This window comes from Bombyx mori, chromosome 20, assembly GCF_030269925.1.
Source record: "Bombyx mori chromosome 20, ASM3026992v2".
Classification (NCBI taxonomy): domain Eukaryota; kingdom Metazoa; phylum Arthropoda; class Insecta; order Lepidoptera; family Bombycidae; genus Bombyx; species Bombyx mori.
Window position 1 is genome coordinate 7802135 of NC_085126.1, and position 18287 is coordinate 7820421.

An 18287-nucleotide genomic window follows, 5' to 3' on the forward strand; every position below is an offset into this window, starting at 1 on the left:
GGCTATGTGCTCATCTCCCTATAAGGATAATAAAAAAATGCCCAAATTTGCCATCCTGCCACACTGCGGCGTTAGGCTGGCTGAGCCTGGTAGTAAATGTAGTAGTATGAAATCGTCGTGACCTAAAGGATAAGACGTCCGGTGCATTCGTGTCAAGCGATGCAACGGTGTTCATATCCCGCAGGTGGGTAACAATTTTTCTAATGAAATACGTACTTAACAAATGTTCACGATTGACTTCCACGGTGAAGGAATACCATCGTGTAATAAAAATCAAACCCGCAAAATTATAATTCGCGTAATTACTGGTGCTAGGACCTCGCGTGAATCCGCAAGGGTAGATACCACCACCCTCGCCTATTTCTACCGTGAAGCAGCAATGCGTTTCGGCTTGAAGGGTGGGGCAGCCGTTATAACCATACTGAGGCCTTAGAACTTATATCTTTTCTTCAGGTGGTTGGCGCATTTACGTTGTAGATGTCTATGGGCTCCAGTGACCACTTAACACCAGGTGGGCTGTGAGCTCGTCCACCCATCTAAGTAATAAAAAAAACCGTCATTATATTTGTATTTTTCAAACGTTTCATTATTTATACCAGTCTCTGATTCTTATAGTAGAGGGAATCCTAGATTAGATCCTAGTAGATCGAAGTCAGATGACCTTGATAAGTGTCTAATTATTTATTCTAAGCTGAAGAGATGTAGGTACTATACCTATAATTAGTACATGTCTGGTGAAAAATACCCAATTTCAACTATATATTAAGTATATTTTAAGGGAAAAAAATTAACGAATCATCTTTATTTTTATAGGCTTTAATTTTTGTAGCTTACATTAAGTTTTACTATTTCACTTATTTATTTATTTCTGCCACGAACCAGTCATGGGTCTTAGTACGTTAGTTTTTTTTTTTCCTTCTTATTATCTATCTTTTTTCTTTCGCTTCGAATGTTTGGACTTCTTATGTTTTGACTTGTGTTTCTTAAGTTTTTTCTTTTTCTTCTTTTTAACTTCGTTCGCGTCGACCCAACAGTCGGAACTGGAAGAGGAGTCGATTTCTAAGGTCACGTCTTGCTTACACGTCTGACTAGCTAGGTTCGGTTTAAAATTATCCGGTATTTTAGGTCCGTAAGTTTCGTCGGGAGCCGGAACATTCTCGACTTTATCGACTTTCGGTTGACCGTCCGCATCTTTGGGCTTTTGTTCTTGGACATCTTTATCTGGTCTCTTCCAAGAGTTTATTTCGTGGAAATCGATATTAGCGAAAATACCACGGGGCGGTGAATTGTTCCTCTCCAAATTCTTTGGCGCGTCCGCGAAATCGCGATCATTATTTTTAGTCTGACCGACGTCTTCGTCTTCGCTGTCACTGAGAAATATCGATTTGTACAAATCGATTTTATCGAATTTATTTATTGTCTCCGTCACTTGGACCCCTTCGTTTTTGTTCTGCTCCGATTCCTTTAAAAACAATTCCGCGACTGTCATCCTTTTGGGTGCGCCGACGAGTTCCGTTTTATTTGACGTTGACGTAACAGAGACAGGTCTAGTGTCAATTTTGACAGGCTCCCGATTCAGCGATTTTGACCCACTGAACGCGACTTGTTCTTTCGCGAAGCTGTCTCTGTCGTGTACTGAAGACTCCATGTACGAAAAGACGGAGTAAGAAATCTTCGGTCGCTCTTGATGTTTTTCTTCTGTACTGTGAATAAAATTACAAATGAGAATTGTCAAGTTTCGAATCCAAAGAAACATTTTTCAAACAAAATACAAAAATAAAAAGTGAATACCGTGACAGCGGTCAAACCAAAATCTGCTATGTGCAAAAACTCTATTTTGAATTAACAAGTAAAAACATTTTCATATAAAATCTTATATGAAGGTGAATTTTTAAGAAGTATATCAAATGAAAGCTATAGATAAATATTAAAGCTATAGACACATAACAGTTTTTTTATACGGTAGATAGGGCTGTGAACTATACGAAAAGGTCAAAAGGTAAAAATCTCAAAAAGTGCACATAGCAGATTTTGGTTTGACAACGATGATATGCCGGGTACCAAATCAAGTTTATGAGCGACTTAAGAAATTGTATCATGAAATTAAGTCAGTCAATCTAAAAAAAAATCAACGTAATCGTCGGAAGCCCAAGAGGTTGTTCCAACTACGCGCGGACAGGTAGGTGAGCTCACGGGCTCAACTTGACAGAATTTAGCAAGCAAGAGCTGTGCTTCGCAGAATCTACTGGGAAGACCCGGGGATCCGGCTGTGTCTATGGGTTAGTTCCCTCGTCGAACTCTTCGTTGTAATCGACGAGGACAATGACCGGTGCTTTAAGAGCCTAAAAGCACCCGGAGTGGACCCAGGAGTTCTGACAAGACAAGTTTCGGGCTACGGCAGTACTGCGGTTTTTTTTTTGGTCTTGTAAGCAGACGAGCATACGGCCCATCGCATATATAATTATAGGGGGCCGAAGTTGTTTTGACGCTCTGACGCTTCCTCAAGCCAATGTTATCTTAGAATAGATGGATGTTGAGGGGAAGACGCGGCGTGGGCGTCCCTCCCACGAGGCCTCGACTTGTTTGAGGTCGCCTCAGTCCGCTAGGTGCCGTAATGCAGGATCGGTCATGACGAACATTGTGGGAGGCCAGTGGACGTCTATGGGCTGATGATGACAATTCCACATAATCTACAACCTGACTAATTACTGCCAGTTTTTTATTTAGTTAAATGACGTCATACTTAGTTGACGTCGCCGGATTTAGGGACGATATATGACGTCATAGTTACTCAACACCGGCCGATTCGGGGACGTTATATGACGTCATACTTACTTGACGCCGCCGGGTTGGGGGACGTTATATGACGTCATACTTACTTGACGCCGCCGGGTTGGGGGACGTTATATGACGTCATACTTACTTGACGCCGCCGGGTTGGGGGACGTTATATGACGTCATACTTACTTGACGCCGCCGGGTTGGGGGACGTTATATGACGTCATACTTGACGCCGCCGGATTGGGGGACGTTATATGACGTCATAATTACTCAACACCGCCCGGTTGGCGGACATTATATGACGTCATACTTACTCAACACCGCCCGGTTGGGGGACGTCATATGACGTCATACTTACTTGATGCCGCCGGGTTGGGGAACGTTAAATCTCTTGCACACGAGCGCTTCGGGCCGCCATTGTATTTCCACTCTGGTCACAGCGCCGTAGAGACCTCCCTTGGCCGCTTCTATCTGCTCAGAAGTTGCTAAGCCGTAGCCGGTGGAGCTTCTGGCGACCGCCGTCAATGGGTTCAGGGCATCGTCCGGTTCGCTGGCGTGCGTGAACCTGGCACATGAACATATTTTAGGCACTTCCGATTTTTTTTTCTCACCTAAGGTGATGGTCTAGAGCAGCGGTCGGAGAACCGTGGTAAATTACCCCAAATGGGGTAATATTAAATTTTGGGGGTAAAAATGAAAGTTTTGTGAGTAAAAAGTATATATTGAAGTGAAACTTCTTTAGAATCGTTGTGATTTCAAACTCGATGAAACGAAATGAAACGAAACGAAAAAATAAGTCCATAGAGACATAAACACATAAATGTATAGGATTCAGCCGGCGAGAGAATAACGATGTGATGTTAACCGCGCGCGATTGCGATACGAACCCTAGCAACAGCTGTGCTTCGCAAAATCTACCACCGGATCGGAGTCGCGGCCCATTGAGAAGATCCGGCGAGAAACTTAATGGACTGTGTCTGTGGGTTAATTCACTCGTCGAGCCCTTCGTCGCATTTCACCAGAGCGTACTATGAACATGTGCGGCTAGTCACCACCGTGCTTCCTACATCAGCCCTATACCTCAACTACTAGCTCACTATTGACAATCTGTCAATCTGTCAACAGTGACGGTTACATTATAGTTCTTCATCCCGAAGCTAATATATTCAAGAGTAAGGCAGAAAAGTCAGTAACTCACCGACACGAGCGTATGGACATAATTAAGTGAAAGCCCCTGTAGACCTTCAGACGTGAGGGTTAAAATTTTGATAAAAAACTAATAGTTGTAGTAGTAGTAGAAGCGTATTTTGTTCGTTTTTTTTAAACTATTATTTATTTTTGATTTTTTTAGTTGAATTTAAATTTTTTCAATATTTTTTTTCATCATTTATTTTATATTGAATTGCATCGGTCCTTAATAAGTATACCACATTTCGAGTTAATCCGACGTTTTGAAGGGGGTCAAAATCATGTTCAAAGATTCCGTTACATACTAACATACATACGTCTGAAGCTAATAAAAGCGTATTACAAATATCTTATTGTTACAAGTGTCACACATTGTCACACCGCTAAAAAATAAAAGTCTGGTACATACCTATCCTCCATAACTCCGCTCAAAGGCTTATACAATTTAGCCGCCTGCTCGAATTCTATCAGCTCTCTGTTCCTCTCCCACTCTCTCAGTCTGTCTCCTTCATCTGCCTCCACAACAACGCCCTTCAGAAACTGCTCATATCTGGACTGCTTCTTAGGGTCACTCGCAAACGGCCTGAAGACCTTAACCAACTCCTTCCCCGAGTCTTTTATGGATATGTAATCTGGTTTTGGGACTGTCAAGTCTGTTCCGATGTGTCGTGAGGTTGCCGTGGTGATTTGGGGCTGTGGGGTGGAGCTTGGGGTTGGGCCAGTCGTTTCTTGGGCCGTAGCTGGTCTCTGTATGGGAGTTTCTCCTAGTAAAGCGCCTCTGGCCTGCGCCGTGAGCTCGTGGCGACCCAGACCTGATAAACCAAGGTCGATTTACTTAAAACGATTAGTAGAACTTTTGAGAAATTGATGCAATATCGATTTTAAAGATCGATAATAAGCTATACTAAACTATTGTATAAATTGAATATGAACTAGGCCGGTGACCCTGATATGGTCACTCTAGCTAGACCATCAGCTTAGGTAGAGAAAAATAATAGAATATGAATATCAATGCAATATCGATTCTAAAGATCGATACTAAACTATATCGATACGCATAAAGAGAATATGAATGATATGAAATGGTTTGTATAATACTTATGTATTAAAGACCATCTGACGAAGAACGAAGCTTTTTTGTAAATCATTAAGCTCATCAGGGATAAGGCTTTAGTGATGAGTTTCATTTAGATGATTTAAAAAATTACCAGCATACCTTGATCCCTCCCTGGTAGTTGCGTGGGTTCGAACCGAGACCTCCTGTGTCCGGCTGGCGCGGGGCGGTAGTCTCGCGGGAGGGCGGGTGCGGGGTACGAGGGAACAGACGGCAACGGCTTCTTTGACCTGACGAATCCTTCTAAAACCTAAAGATTGAGACAAACAAACAGCTTTTATTTTCAGCTGCTACTGTAGAATATGAGCAGGGCTCTGAAACTGCTATACTTTAAGACAAATATTTCTTCTGTATGAAAACTAGCGACATCTTGTAGCGGCTGCCCCTAAACTTATATGTTGTTAAATTGTAATAATATGCATTTAAATATGGTATAACTAAACACAGAAAATAAAAATATAATAAATCATACAAGTGTTTATTTGTTACCCATACGAGTAGACAAATTGATAAAATTTTATCAATTTGCGATTTCTGAAGATTTACAATATCCTTCATTAAAAATAATATATAGGTAATATGTTACTGCCATCTACGGGAGCAATGAGAAGCTAATGGAAGCGGTGCCATCTAGTGGCCGACGCCCGTAAACATTTTTGTTTAATGCTTGAGTTTCTTATCTATAACTAATTTGTGTATTATCTATGATATGAGGTCAATTGACAATAATGACTGTTTTATCTCTTCAAATGCTTCGAGGCAGCCGTAAATTATTAGTGGATAACATCGTTCATAGTAAGCTATGGAATGAACTATCATCCAGTGGTCCCGGAATGCTAACACGTTATGTCAGCATATATTTGAGCCAAGTTTATAAATATAATTAATGAGTGGTAAGACATCAGCATGATTGTGTCCCTGACATTGCTGATGACCATGGGCTTATCATGATTGGTTCTACAATCATTTAACATCGACCACAACTCGGCAGCCTAACCTTCAGCAGCAGAAATGATAAGAAGACAAAGTTAATGAAACCCCTTACGTTTCCATTCTTCTCTTTTGCTTTGATAATCTTCTGCTTCTCCGGTTTCCCTATGGCGAAATCGTAGTGCGACATGTCTTCTGTAGCGTAAATGTCGTCATCTTCCGCCTCGAAGGCTCCCACTCCGAACGCTTGGCCTCTTATTGACACCTGTTCGAATGATGCACAGAACAGTTAATATTTTACTACTGTTCCCCTGGTAATCGAGATTCGGCTGTAATTAATTGAAATTATAAGTTTCTACACTGTTATGATTCTATTGTCACAGACTATTATTATACTTCTATATTCACAGATTTCGCTAAGACTACCTACACTTGAGACAAATATTAATAAAGACAAACAATATTTAATCTATTCTCAATTTGACCAAAGACTATAACGCAATTAGAAAAGTTGGACAATAAACAAATAGTATGCATGCGTGTGTGTGTCAAATACATGGTAGTGTGTGTAATGTTTTTTTTTAATCGATTTAATGTATTTATTATGCATAATTTAAAAAACAATTAGCATTCGGCACTCCTTCTCTATATTCTCTATAAGTGTGGGAAATTTCATAATCCTCCGTCCGCGCAATTTTCGTAAAAAAAGGGTACAAAGTTTTTGCTTCACGTATTAATATATAGGTTATATTGAATTGCATTTAGTCCTACCTATGTTGATAGCCTTGAGAGGCTATTTCAGCGTTGCCCTAGCGTGGAGGTGTGCTCTCAGAGCTCAATCCGGACGTGTTACTAACACTGGCCCTAACAAGAGCCGTGCTTCGCAGAATCTACCACCGGAAACGCGACCTACTGAGAAGATCCGGCGAGAAACTCAGTGGGCTGTGTCTATGAGTTAATTCACTCGGCGAGCCCTTCGTGGCAAGTAACGGGTTCGGCGAGGACGGCGACCACACGGATGAATGAGCTGATAGCTCACCTGGCGATAAGTGTAACTAGAGCCTATAGACATCATGACCTGAATGTGCTACCTGACTTGAGATATAAGGTGAAACGAATGACTGGTTCACAGCATACATAGGCAGGATTATTGAACCTAGCCAGGCTTGCTTACAGATAGATCCGTTCACGGGTAATCAGTTTTTTTTTTATTTGAAAGAATTAGTAACGTATATGAGGATTGAAAATCTGGCATATTTTACTTAACATTAATGTGGCTATTTTGTTTGTGACTATTTTTAGGGTCTACTCTTTTGCGAGATATTTATATACTGTAAAATATATGAAATATTTTATTAGGAAGTCGTCGTGGCCTAAAGGATAAGACGTCCGGTGCATTCGTATGTAGCGCGATGCACCAGTGTTCGAATCCCGCTGGCGGGTACAAATTTTTCCTATGAAATACGTACTTAACAAATGTTCACGATTGACTTCCACAGAGAAGAAATAACATCGTGTGGTAACAATCAAACCCGTATAAATTATAATTTGTGCAATTAATAGTGGTAGGACGTCTTGCGAGTGCAAAAAATATAAATTAAAAAAAAATTAAGAAAAAAAAGTAGAAAAATCCAGACTCACCCTCTTTCCCTTGTCTTGCATAACAAGACGACTTGTTGTACTACCGGCGTCGCTGCCATATTCTCCCACCAAGTTCCCTAGCACGGAATGCCGGCTCAAGCCAGAATAGCCGAGCCCAAAACGATCGCTTTTACGCTCAAGGATATAAGGCTCGTAATCCTCTGGCGCGAATAGAGTCTCATAATCGATTTCTAAGTCTGAGTTGTCTTCATCTTCTTGAGTTTCAGAGTTCTGTAAATAGTTTTATTTTTATTTTTATTTTATTACTATTAGTATTAAGTATTGCATCCAATAAAGAAAAAATAAGAGAAAACAGAGAAATAGATAATGTAGTATTATATGTCTTGATATACTTATATATTTTTTTGTACGCGTTTGGGTGGCAGATGGGACTGAAGTCGGTATCTAGGTTATTTATTTATAATGCAACTAAACTACTGGCTCGACATGCTTGAATTTTTGTGTATGTATACATACACAGGACGTCTGTCGGGTCCACTGTTATTAATAATAATTATTGAAAAATATCTATATCTATACTAATATTATAAAGAGGAAAGATTTGTTTGTTTGTATTGAGTAGGCTCCGAAACCACTGAACCGATTTGAAAAATTCTTTCACTGTTTGGAAGCTACACTATTCCCGAATGACATATGCTATAATCTTTTTTGAAAAAAAATAGGGATCCTTACTAAAACTCTAATAATGTAACCCAAGATGTAAAAAAATTACCTAAAATATTCTTTACATCGCGTGCCCTGAGAAAACTATTGATGATAGAATAAAATAATGTACTGCGACTTTGTAGAACACATTATTATTTACAAAAAGTGTCGCGACAGGATATGTATAACTATTATAGTTATGCCGCAAAAGGTGTTCTTTTATTTTAAAAAATAAAACAACGTCAAATATCGCTGAAATTTTTGTCAAAGACCCGGCAAGGGCCGGAGCGGGCCGCTAGTATATAATAAAAGTATTAATAAAAATATTTGTATTAGTAATAATAACAAACCTGCCTCAATTCTGGAGGGACATAGCAGCCATATACTTTGTGTTGCTCCGTGGCTTGTTTCTTCTGTTTCACAGACAGCCTCTCACCTGTACCTTGACCTGGTCTCCAGCCCATGGCACAGAGCATACGGACCGCTGCTGTCTCGTGGACTGCCTGTACTAACTGCTGCAGTACTGGTTCACCTGTAAATGTGATACTCATTATTATTTATTAGTACTTAACAATTGTTTACGATTGACTTCCACAGTGAAGGAATAACATCGTGTAATAAAAATGAAACCCGCAAAATTATAATTTGCGTAATTACTGGTGGTAGGACCTCTTGTGAGTCCGCACGAATAGGCACCACCGCCCCGCCTATTTCTGCCGTGAAGCAGAAATGCGTTTCGGTTTGGAGGGTGGGACAGCCGTTGTAACTATACTGAGACCTTAGAACTTATATCTCAAGGTGTGTGGCGCATTTACGTTGTAGATGTCTATGGGCTCCAGTAACTACTTAACACCAGGTGGGCTCTGAGCTCGTCCACACATCTAAGCAATGTAAAAAAAAAGTTTATTCCAGCTTATGTCTAAAGTTGAAGTGTGCTCACAGTATCCATCTTTTACTACCTCAAATCAATATGAACAGCCTCATTATAATGAAAGATCATCAACCTCACGTGAGATAAATGGTCAAAGTAAATGGATGTGAACACTTTGGCTTACAAACTGTTTTGAGACCAAAAGAAAACAAAACTTAAAAAAAAAATTATATAAATTTTTTTACTAAAAGCCATAAATAAATGTTCGCACCAACATTAATTGAATATACATTGGATATGACAGAATAACACAAACGTTAACAACATTAAAAAACTATAGAATATTACTGCACACTATGTTCTACCGAATTAAGAGACTAATCAGATCTAAATTAGATATAATGTTAAAAAGTGTCTTAAAAAAAATTGTTTAAAGAAAACTAACAAAACACGTTTTTATATCTATTTTTTAGTTGGATTTTGTATAAAAGCGTTAGTTTTTTTAAACTATTATTTCAATTTTTTCAATTATTTTTTTAAAATATTATTCATTGGTAAAATTTTGGAAAAGGTCATTCTTAACAGGATGAAGAAACATCTGCCGAGTGTCCTTCCCGCACATCAATTTGGCTTTCGTGAAAAGCACGGAACAATTGAACAGATTCATCGCCTTGTGGATGTCATAAGTGGAACACTTGAAAATAAACAGTACTGCTCAGCTGCCTTTCTCGATATCGGGCAGGCATTTGATAAGGTGTGGCACGATGGACTGTTATTCAAATTGAAAAAAATGTTACCACACAGCTATTACGCTATTATTAAGTCATATCTTAGTGGACGATGCTTTGAGATTAAACATAACCGAGAATCATCACAGATGCATGAGATTACTTCTGGTGTGCCACAAGGCAGCATACTCGGCCCTGTCCTGTACCTCATCTATACAGCAGATTTACCCACTAACAGAAACACTATCATTGCAACATACGCAGATGATACAGCTATAATGTCTGTTCATGACGACCCTACAACAGCTTCTGAAAACTTACAATCACATCTAGATGACCTTCAGAAATGGTTTAATATGTGGCGCGTTAAAGTAAACCAAAGCAAATCATCCCACGTTACATTCAGCCTCAGGAAACAAACCTGTCCACCTGTAAGCTTATATAACGAAAACATACCGCAAGCGGAAGATGCAAAATATCTTGGCATACATCTGGATCGAAGACTGACATGGCAAAAGCACATCTGGTCTAAGCGAAAACAATTAGACATAAGGCTAAGAAATATGTACTGGTTGACTGGAGGGAAATCCCAGCTTTCGCCAACAAGTAAAATTTTAATTTACAAAACCATCTTAAAGCCAATATGGACATATGGCATACAGCTTTGGGGAACTGCCAGCAATAGCAACGTCGAGATCCTGGAAAGGTTTCAAAATAAAACTTTCAGAACAATGCTAAGAATACCGCATTACATAAGCAACAAGATCATACAAATGGACCTAAATATTCCCACAGTGAAAGAGGAAATAGTAGCTTACAGCAAAAAATATCAAGCCAGGTTATCGACACACGTCAATAAATTGGCGTCGGACCTAGGAGGCACAGGAGCTGTGCAGTTTACTAGATTAAGGAGGCACAGTATACCTACCTTACACAACAGAAATTAAATCTAACAATAAAAGATGAAGGTGTCACTGGATATCTGATTCTGTTTATAAATCTATTAAGAATAAATTCAGCCAGAGGAATAGCTCATTGTTAACTGAAAAACAGATCGCTACGAGACATTAAAACATAAGAGAAAAAAAAAAAAAAAAAAAAAAAAATATTATTGTCATCAGTCTTTAATAAGTAAACCAAATTTCGAGTTAGTCCGACGTTTTGAAGGGGGTCAAAATCATGCTCAAAGATTCCATTACAAACATACATACGTCTGAAGCTAATAAAAGCGTGTTAAGAACAACAATTATATTTACCAGGTATTGTTCCTTCATGAAACTGTGAGGGTCTGGATCTCTTCTGACCGGAAAAATTGCTGCGCATCTGCACCTGACGAGGAGCAATACCAAACTCCCCTCGATCTTCTTCATCCATAAAGTCCTCTGGTCTTTGTGACTAATAAAATAAAAATTCAACTTATTCAACGGGCACAATTAATTGTATTTTTCTGTGCAAGTTAAAATATTAAATAAACTATTTCCAATACATAATTTTGTATTGTTGTTTGCAAATGTTTTCTGATTGTGTATTCAGCAAATATAATGTTAGATTAATTGTAATGTTAATCATCCTGAGCGGTGTTGCATAAAATTTATTCTTCATTCAAATTATTTTTTACCTGCTCTAATACAAGACTTTATTTAGTTTCAAGTGGGCTACATGACTATAAGGCCGTGATGGGTTTCAATTTGTGACTAAACTGTAATAGGCCACGAAATAATAATAAAAAAAAATTGTGACTATACTTACCATTTAGTGTTTCAATATTTGAGTTCTAAAGGATTTTTTAGTATTTAACTATGAAATGGTTCAATTTTCTAAATAAGTTTTAACTTACAGATATTTGTGCTTTGTCTACACGTGAACTTTTAAAAGCGGTTGGTGTCCATCCCTCAGGTGTTCCAACAGAGTTCATGTATCCCGCAGAAAAGCCGCCAGTGAAGGCTCCATGGAACCTCCTTCGACCATGGTCATCAACGGCATACTGATCTGGTTGTTGCTGATATTTTCTTTTGCTTGGAATTTCATCTATACAAATAGTTATGTAGTAAAAAATTTGATACGTGTGTGTGTGTGTACTATTATGAAGTATGTATCTATATTCTTTTTGTATTGTAATTACGTTTATAATTTACGTATGTTGAAATACTATATTTTTATGTATACTATTTATACATTTACAATTTTTAAATATGCACAAAAACATTATGTTTATTAAATAAAAATTAGGTTAGTCCTATTGTCTACAAACCTTCTTCATATGGCTCTAGTGGAGTTCCGTAACGGATGAAGTTTTCGTCTTCGGAGTCGGAATTAGTCATATTTGAAATTACATATATGTTTAAAACAATTTTAGAGTTAAAAACCTATAAATTTATAATTTGTTGACATTTTTTTCAATGTTCCTTGGCAGTAGGTTTATGGTTCAGCAAAATGACATATCAGCTGTCAATAGCGTCAATGTTATTTTTTTAAATGAAGTAAAGTGAGATGAGATTTAAGACTAGAACTACTCGATTTTAATTCAAACTTCACATGAGTGTAGGTAGCATTAAAATCATATGACGGAACCATTTTAATTTTTAAAAACGTCTATAAACATTATAATGTTAAGTACATAGAATTTATCGCACGAAATTTATTATAGTCAAGACGAGTACGTACACATGAGTTTATCATATTTCATCGCGCTTTATTTAAAGCTAACTTTGATGCGTATTTTCTGTTCGGACAATGAGCCCACCCAGATTGTGTCGCCATAGACTTAACACACATACTCAAAATAGAATGTATTTTGATACGTCCGAATTATGAAATTTTGTATTTTGGCGATAATTAACTTAAAGTTGTAAGGAAAAATCCTGGCCCCCAAAATCTAGCACTGATAGTGTTGTGAAACGACTGTCTGTCTATTCATAGAGCGAAATAAACAGCCGCACGGTGTAGAATATTTTCGTTGTGGTGTTTATGGATTCCAATAGCCACTCAACGCAAGGCTGCCATAAGTACCTACCTACGTGTTCTGATTAAATATTAAAAAAGATCTAATTTCAGAAACAATTTATGAAAATCTTTTAATAATTTCAGAAACTTATCAAAGTTTTAAATCAAATAATTAAATTTAATAAAACGATATGATACATTCTGAAAGTTTTATTTTTTATTATTGATTTGTACCCTTTTTAAACATGACTATTTAAAAAATTGGATTTGTACAGTTCTCATTTTAAAAACTCAAACGGACAACAGCTAAAAACAATCTGAAAAGTAGGTAATAATACTTATTTCGAACACCCGCAATCAATTTGATGGAGAAAGAAAAAAATGCATCTTTATTTAACCTTTTAATTTCGTGAAGTAATTATGACCTATGTTCGTGAATCTCAAAATGACTTTTTAGATTGTTTTGTTAGGTACCTACATTAAAATCATATATCTTCCAGGATTTCAATGAAATGTAAAATCATCAAAATTTGAATCAGATTACAAAAACTTAGTCTCTGTCTGATCTGTCAAGAAAAACAAAATCACAGTACACCAAAGTACGTGTATGGCGCCAGTACCACACATACCTACATAAAATACATTTTCAAATTTATATATTTTTCATTTTAATTAGTAACAACAATTTCATTACATCAAGGTACCTAAATATTGTTATTATTTACTGGTACCTAATTACTACCAATTTGATGTTCTTGACCCATAAGACAACGTACATACGTTATCATTAATTTGGAAAATAATAAAACTCATCTAATGCCATAATTAAATAATTTCACATCATTCAAAAGATCATCAATAACATGCTGCAGCTTAGTCACAGTGCTGAAACGATCATCGCCATTCAGACACTTATTCAATAGCTTGTCTAAATGAGGCCGTGAAGCATTAACTTGTGAGGGAATAGGGTACAAATACGCTTCTTCACCGGCTAAAACGTAACAGGCTGCCCATATATTATGGTCGCTCAGATGATGTTTACACATATTCTCGATTGAAAACACAAAACCTGGACCGTCTATATCATGTATATAACGCTGATACCAGTGCGGCAGGTCCTTTTTAGGTGATATGTGTTTGTCTAGTATAATGACGTCTTCTAAATCAACAAATGTCACTTCATCTCTTTCGTTTGCCACTATATTGTCGGTTGACCAGTCCATTATGTAGAAACGGAACCTGAAATTCAGAAAAGGTTGCTTTGTTGATTTATTTGTTATTAAATTATTAAGATTTTTTAGAACAAATTTAAGTTTGAGTTTTTTTTTGTATCGCCTGGTGTCTGAACTCACAACTGATGTGGTGTGGAATGGTTACCAGAGCCTACACAAATAACAATAAGTCTACTGATCGGCATCTTGTGATATGAGGTATTTACCTGAGGTCTACACCTCATATCTTGAGGTGGAAGTTGATTTCGGACATTGACATGTTGGATGTATGTCTCAATTCTATATTGCAATAGCTGTTCCATCCTGTAAGCCAGCAGCTACAAGCGAACTTCCTGGCAAAAATAGAAAGGTCCTTATCCTTAAATGTGTGTTAACGATACGCCCTACCAATATTTGTTAACATGCATACTGGTTTTTCTTTCACATCAAGTCAATCAATATATCAGAGGCAGAGCCAAGCCGCTGTCTACTGCAAAAGCCAAGGCGCTTTTCAGACATAAGGACATTTTTAGTTACAAATAAATAAATAATCGACACAGATCTACAATTGAACATTATCAACTTATTTATATTCATTTATGATAAGTAAAAAGTAAATCTTACCTATCGTGTTTAAATGTAAAATCCATAGCAGCATCAAGGATCTTTCTTGCATGCTTTAGTTTCCGATGCCATGCTATGTGTAGCAAGTCTGACAGTGGCTCCCCTTCATAACCCACTACTTCCAGCCTACCACAGACTCCTCCATATGCAGGCACAGGCCAACCTTGAGATTTTGATAGTGTCTGAAATTAATATGACTTTATAATGTATGCAATTGAACATATTCACAATAATACAATAAATTGCTAAACAAATTAATAAAAACATTTTTTTTTTAAATTTGTTTTTTATTGTTATTTTTCTGATGGTGAGTGGTCACCACCAGGTGGGCCGTGAACTTAGCAATGCCAGGGGCAGAGCCAAGCTACTACCTACCGTTACAAATTACCACTGCATTACGGCTGCGTGTGTGTTGTAGGTGACTGGAGGCCGGATATGGGGAGCGGTACATATGGCGCAGAACCGGACCGAGTGGAGAAGATTGACATACAGTCACGATCCTCAGTATTGAGGGAACGACCAGAAAGAAAAAGAAGAAAGTGTGTTGTAATAGTGAGGATATGTATTTATTATTATTATTTTCTTATTTTTATTGTATTCAGAAATATATACATCTATATGCAATAGAATGATCAGTACCCTCACTAATACACTACAGTGTGTTTTCAATTTTGAGACAAAAGTACTAAACACCTTATTAACCAGTTGTGTTTGAGGCTGCCGTACCATTAGGACAAGCTTAGTATAACATGGAAAAGTAACATTAATAAATCAAGATATTTAGAGAATAGGTGAATTTATGGGCTATCAGGTAATAGACATTGTCAATTGATGAGGGTTCCTTAACCCAACACCTGGTTTGCTAGTCCCCTGGCATTCAGCATTCTCCAAATTCCTCTCTCAGCAATATCATGTATCCAGCAGCCACTTGGTAATTCCATTGTTTGCTTAGTATACATGCCATCAAAATAATTGATATGCCAATAAAAATATTTGAAAGAGTTACTAAGGCTACAAAAAACCTTAAGTGTAATAAAACTACCTGCAATATAATGGGCTCTGGATTGATTTTTAACATAGTCCAAACATTTAACATTTCTGAATTGTAATTTCCATTCCTTTCTGCTATAGCTGGGTTGACTAAATCATAAATACTATATGGATATGGGCATACTATTAGGCCCTTCCTAGGCTCCATTACAGGCGTAGTCAAGTTATATTCGACTAAATTAATAATTTTCTCATCCAAATTGGAAACATTCAGCAAATTCATGGGCTTACAGGTTTTTTTTAAATTCCAATAGCTACATAGTTTACTATCGAAGTCTTTTAGTTCCGAACTGTGAGCCAATTTCTTTAAAACGATTCTTCTTTTTGTTTTTGTGTACCCGTAGTAAATGTTTTTAACGTTGAATATACTAGACCATGTATGAGATTCTAATGTTATTTGATTTGAATATAAAGCTGGACAAACGTTGACGCCGTAGCAAGCAGGGCAGCGGTCTAACTCGGTTAAATACATGACTCTAGGTGTTTTAAAATCACCGAATAATAAAAGAGAGATGTAAAAAGAAATAACAAAAACAATTGTCATGAATCCTATCCGTTTCCAGAATCTACGACGTAAAAGCATTCTTGAATATATTTTATCGTTCATGTTTCTGTTGTTATATCTGTTTGATACAATAGTGAAAACATCACAAATTACAAAAATAAATTAATTTAGAAAAATGGGTCACACCAACACAGTGCTTGTAAACAGTAATAAAATTTAGAATTTAGGACTAAAAATATTAAATTATGTGTATAATCTATGGTAGAACTAGTAGTTTTGTTTTATTTTTTATAGGGACATTTGCCGGGAACGCGATGAGTGAAATTGTGTGATTTGGTTTATTTTGTCTATTTAGTGTTTTTTCAAGTTTAAATGTGTAATGTCGGTGGTTTATTAACTGTTTAATATCTGTGAAAGTGCACAAATGTGGGAAAATGAAACAAAGCCACTGGACGTAACATCTCAGGATCCTCCACTGAAAAAATCTTAGTAAATGACCACCATTTTACTGAGATTATAGGTATTTCATCCCATATCATCTCATCTTATTTCATTTAATTTCATCCCAGTTGATTTATGTCTAAAATTAATCATCTTAATTTCATTTCACTCTATATTATCATTTTTCATAAAATAAGAATATAAATTAAAATAAGACATGACTTAAAGGTCTTAGTAACCAGGTCATAAAATATCTATAAAAAAACGATGTAGATTTCCAGCCGGAAAGGCAAAGGTGTCACACCATACGGCCTAATCTTTTATATAATATTATATAAATAAAAAGTATATAATAATTATATATTTTTTAATTCATATGAAAAATGATAATATGAAGTGAAATTACATGAAGTTGAGTAATATGAAACATGACATGAAATGAAATGAGATGACATGGGATGAGATATAATCTCTTTGAGACTTTTTGGAGGATCCCAAGAAGTTACATCCAGCGACTTTGTTTTATTGTCCCACATTTGTGCACTTTCACAGAGCTTGTAAGCATACTTCATTTTTGTTATAAATTGTTTTCATCGTATTTTCGATGGTTCTTTTTTCCTCCTGTACAGAACAGGAGGGCCTAGTCCTATGCTGAAAATCCTATTTTCCTACAACACTTTTTTACTTCTTATAAGATGTGTTTGGTAGGGCATTACAGAAAAAAAATTAATAACCTGCTAAAAGAGCAGGTTTAGTTCGAAGAATAGTGTATGTATGCAATATTGCGTGTGATGTATCCGTGTGTGTTAAACATATGATGTGATGTCTTATTTACGACGTGACACCCTCGCCTTTCCAGTATTGGCAAATAGAATTACTATAAGCTGCAAAATTTCAAATGTCAGATTTGACTTGTCGAATCATGGAATGAGAGCATAGACCTATATAGTAGGGACACGACATATTGTTCTATACGTACAATTGCTTATATAAATAGCACCCATTTTGAAGGCACATACATAAACATATATCTATCTCGTTTTTACTCACCACTTTAACTCGCAGGAAAACAATATAACAGTATTTCAGTGCGTACATAAAATGAAACATGAATATACGTAAATGTCTCCGTCTCCGTCTAATGAGGCCGAAAATCCGCCATGTTTAGCGCGCCAAATGTCATTGTCACGTCAGTTCGGCCGTCTGTTTTGGGTTGTACATTATTTATTGACTTTGATATCGATTTAATATGATTGCTTATATAAAATTTCTTATTTTATCATGCTTAAAACATACAAAAATAATAATTAAAACATATTTTATAGGATCTCAAGAAAGTCGTCGAAACTATTTAAATAAAATAGTTTTATAACACTATTGTCAACTCGTTAAATATTTAATAATTAAGTGATTTTAGAGAGGAAGTCACAAGGAATGTTTGTAATTTTATTAACGAATAAATGTTCTGTAGGTGTTTTTTTTATCAGGCGGTCCCTTGATAAGTTTAAAATTTGAATCACTCTCAAGTGAGAGTGATTCAAATGGTGCGGCGTACCTTCCTTGAGGTGCGCTGCGGTAGTGTGTTACGGACTTT

The 18287-nt window shown here is 36.8% G+C and overlaps 2 protein-coding genes across 2 annotated transcripts; both read right to left on the reverse strand.

Annotated features, from left to right (window-relative positions):
• Positions 1-800: 800 nt before the first annotated feature.
• On the reverse strand, positions 801-12455 carry LOC101739148 (G patch domain-containing protein 1 homolog). Its single transcript, XM_004933583.5, has 10 exons — positions 12171-12455; positions 11757-11947; positions 11176-11314; positions 8671-8852; positions 7655-7885; positions 6129-6278; positions 5186-5333; positions 4379-4781; positions 3140-3346; positions 801-1703 (listed from the first exon to the last, which is right to left on the reverse strand). Exons 1-10 carry the CDS (start codon positions 12238-12240, stop codon positions 923-925), a joined length of 2502 nt encoding a protein of 833 aa, XP_004933640.1. The 5' UTR covers positions 12241-12455; the 3' UTR covers positions 801-922.
• A 602-nt stretch (positions 12456-13057) lies between these two features.
• On the reverse strand, positions 13058-16748 carry LOC101739287 (divergent protein kinase domain 2A). Its single transcript, XM_004933584.4, has 3 exons — positions 15740-16748; positions 14698-14879; positions 13058-14101 (listed from the first exon to the last, which is right to left on the reverse strand). The coding sequence occupies exons 1-3, from the start codon at positions 16352-16354 to the stop codon at positions 13672-13674; spliced, it is 1227 nt and encodes a 408-aa protein (XP_004933641.2). The 5' UTR covers positions 16355-16748; the 3' UTR covers positions 13058-13671.
• Between the last annotated feature and the right edge of the window lie 1539 nt (positions 16749-18287).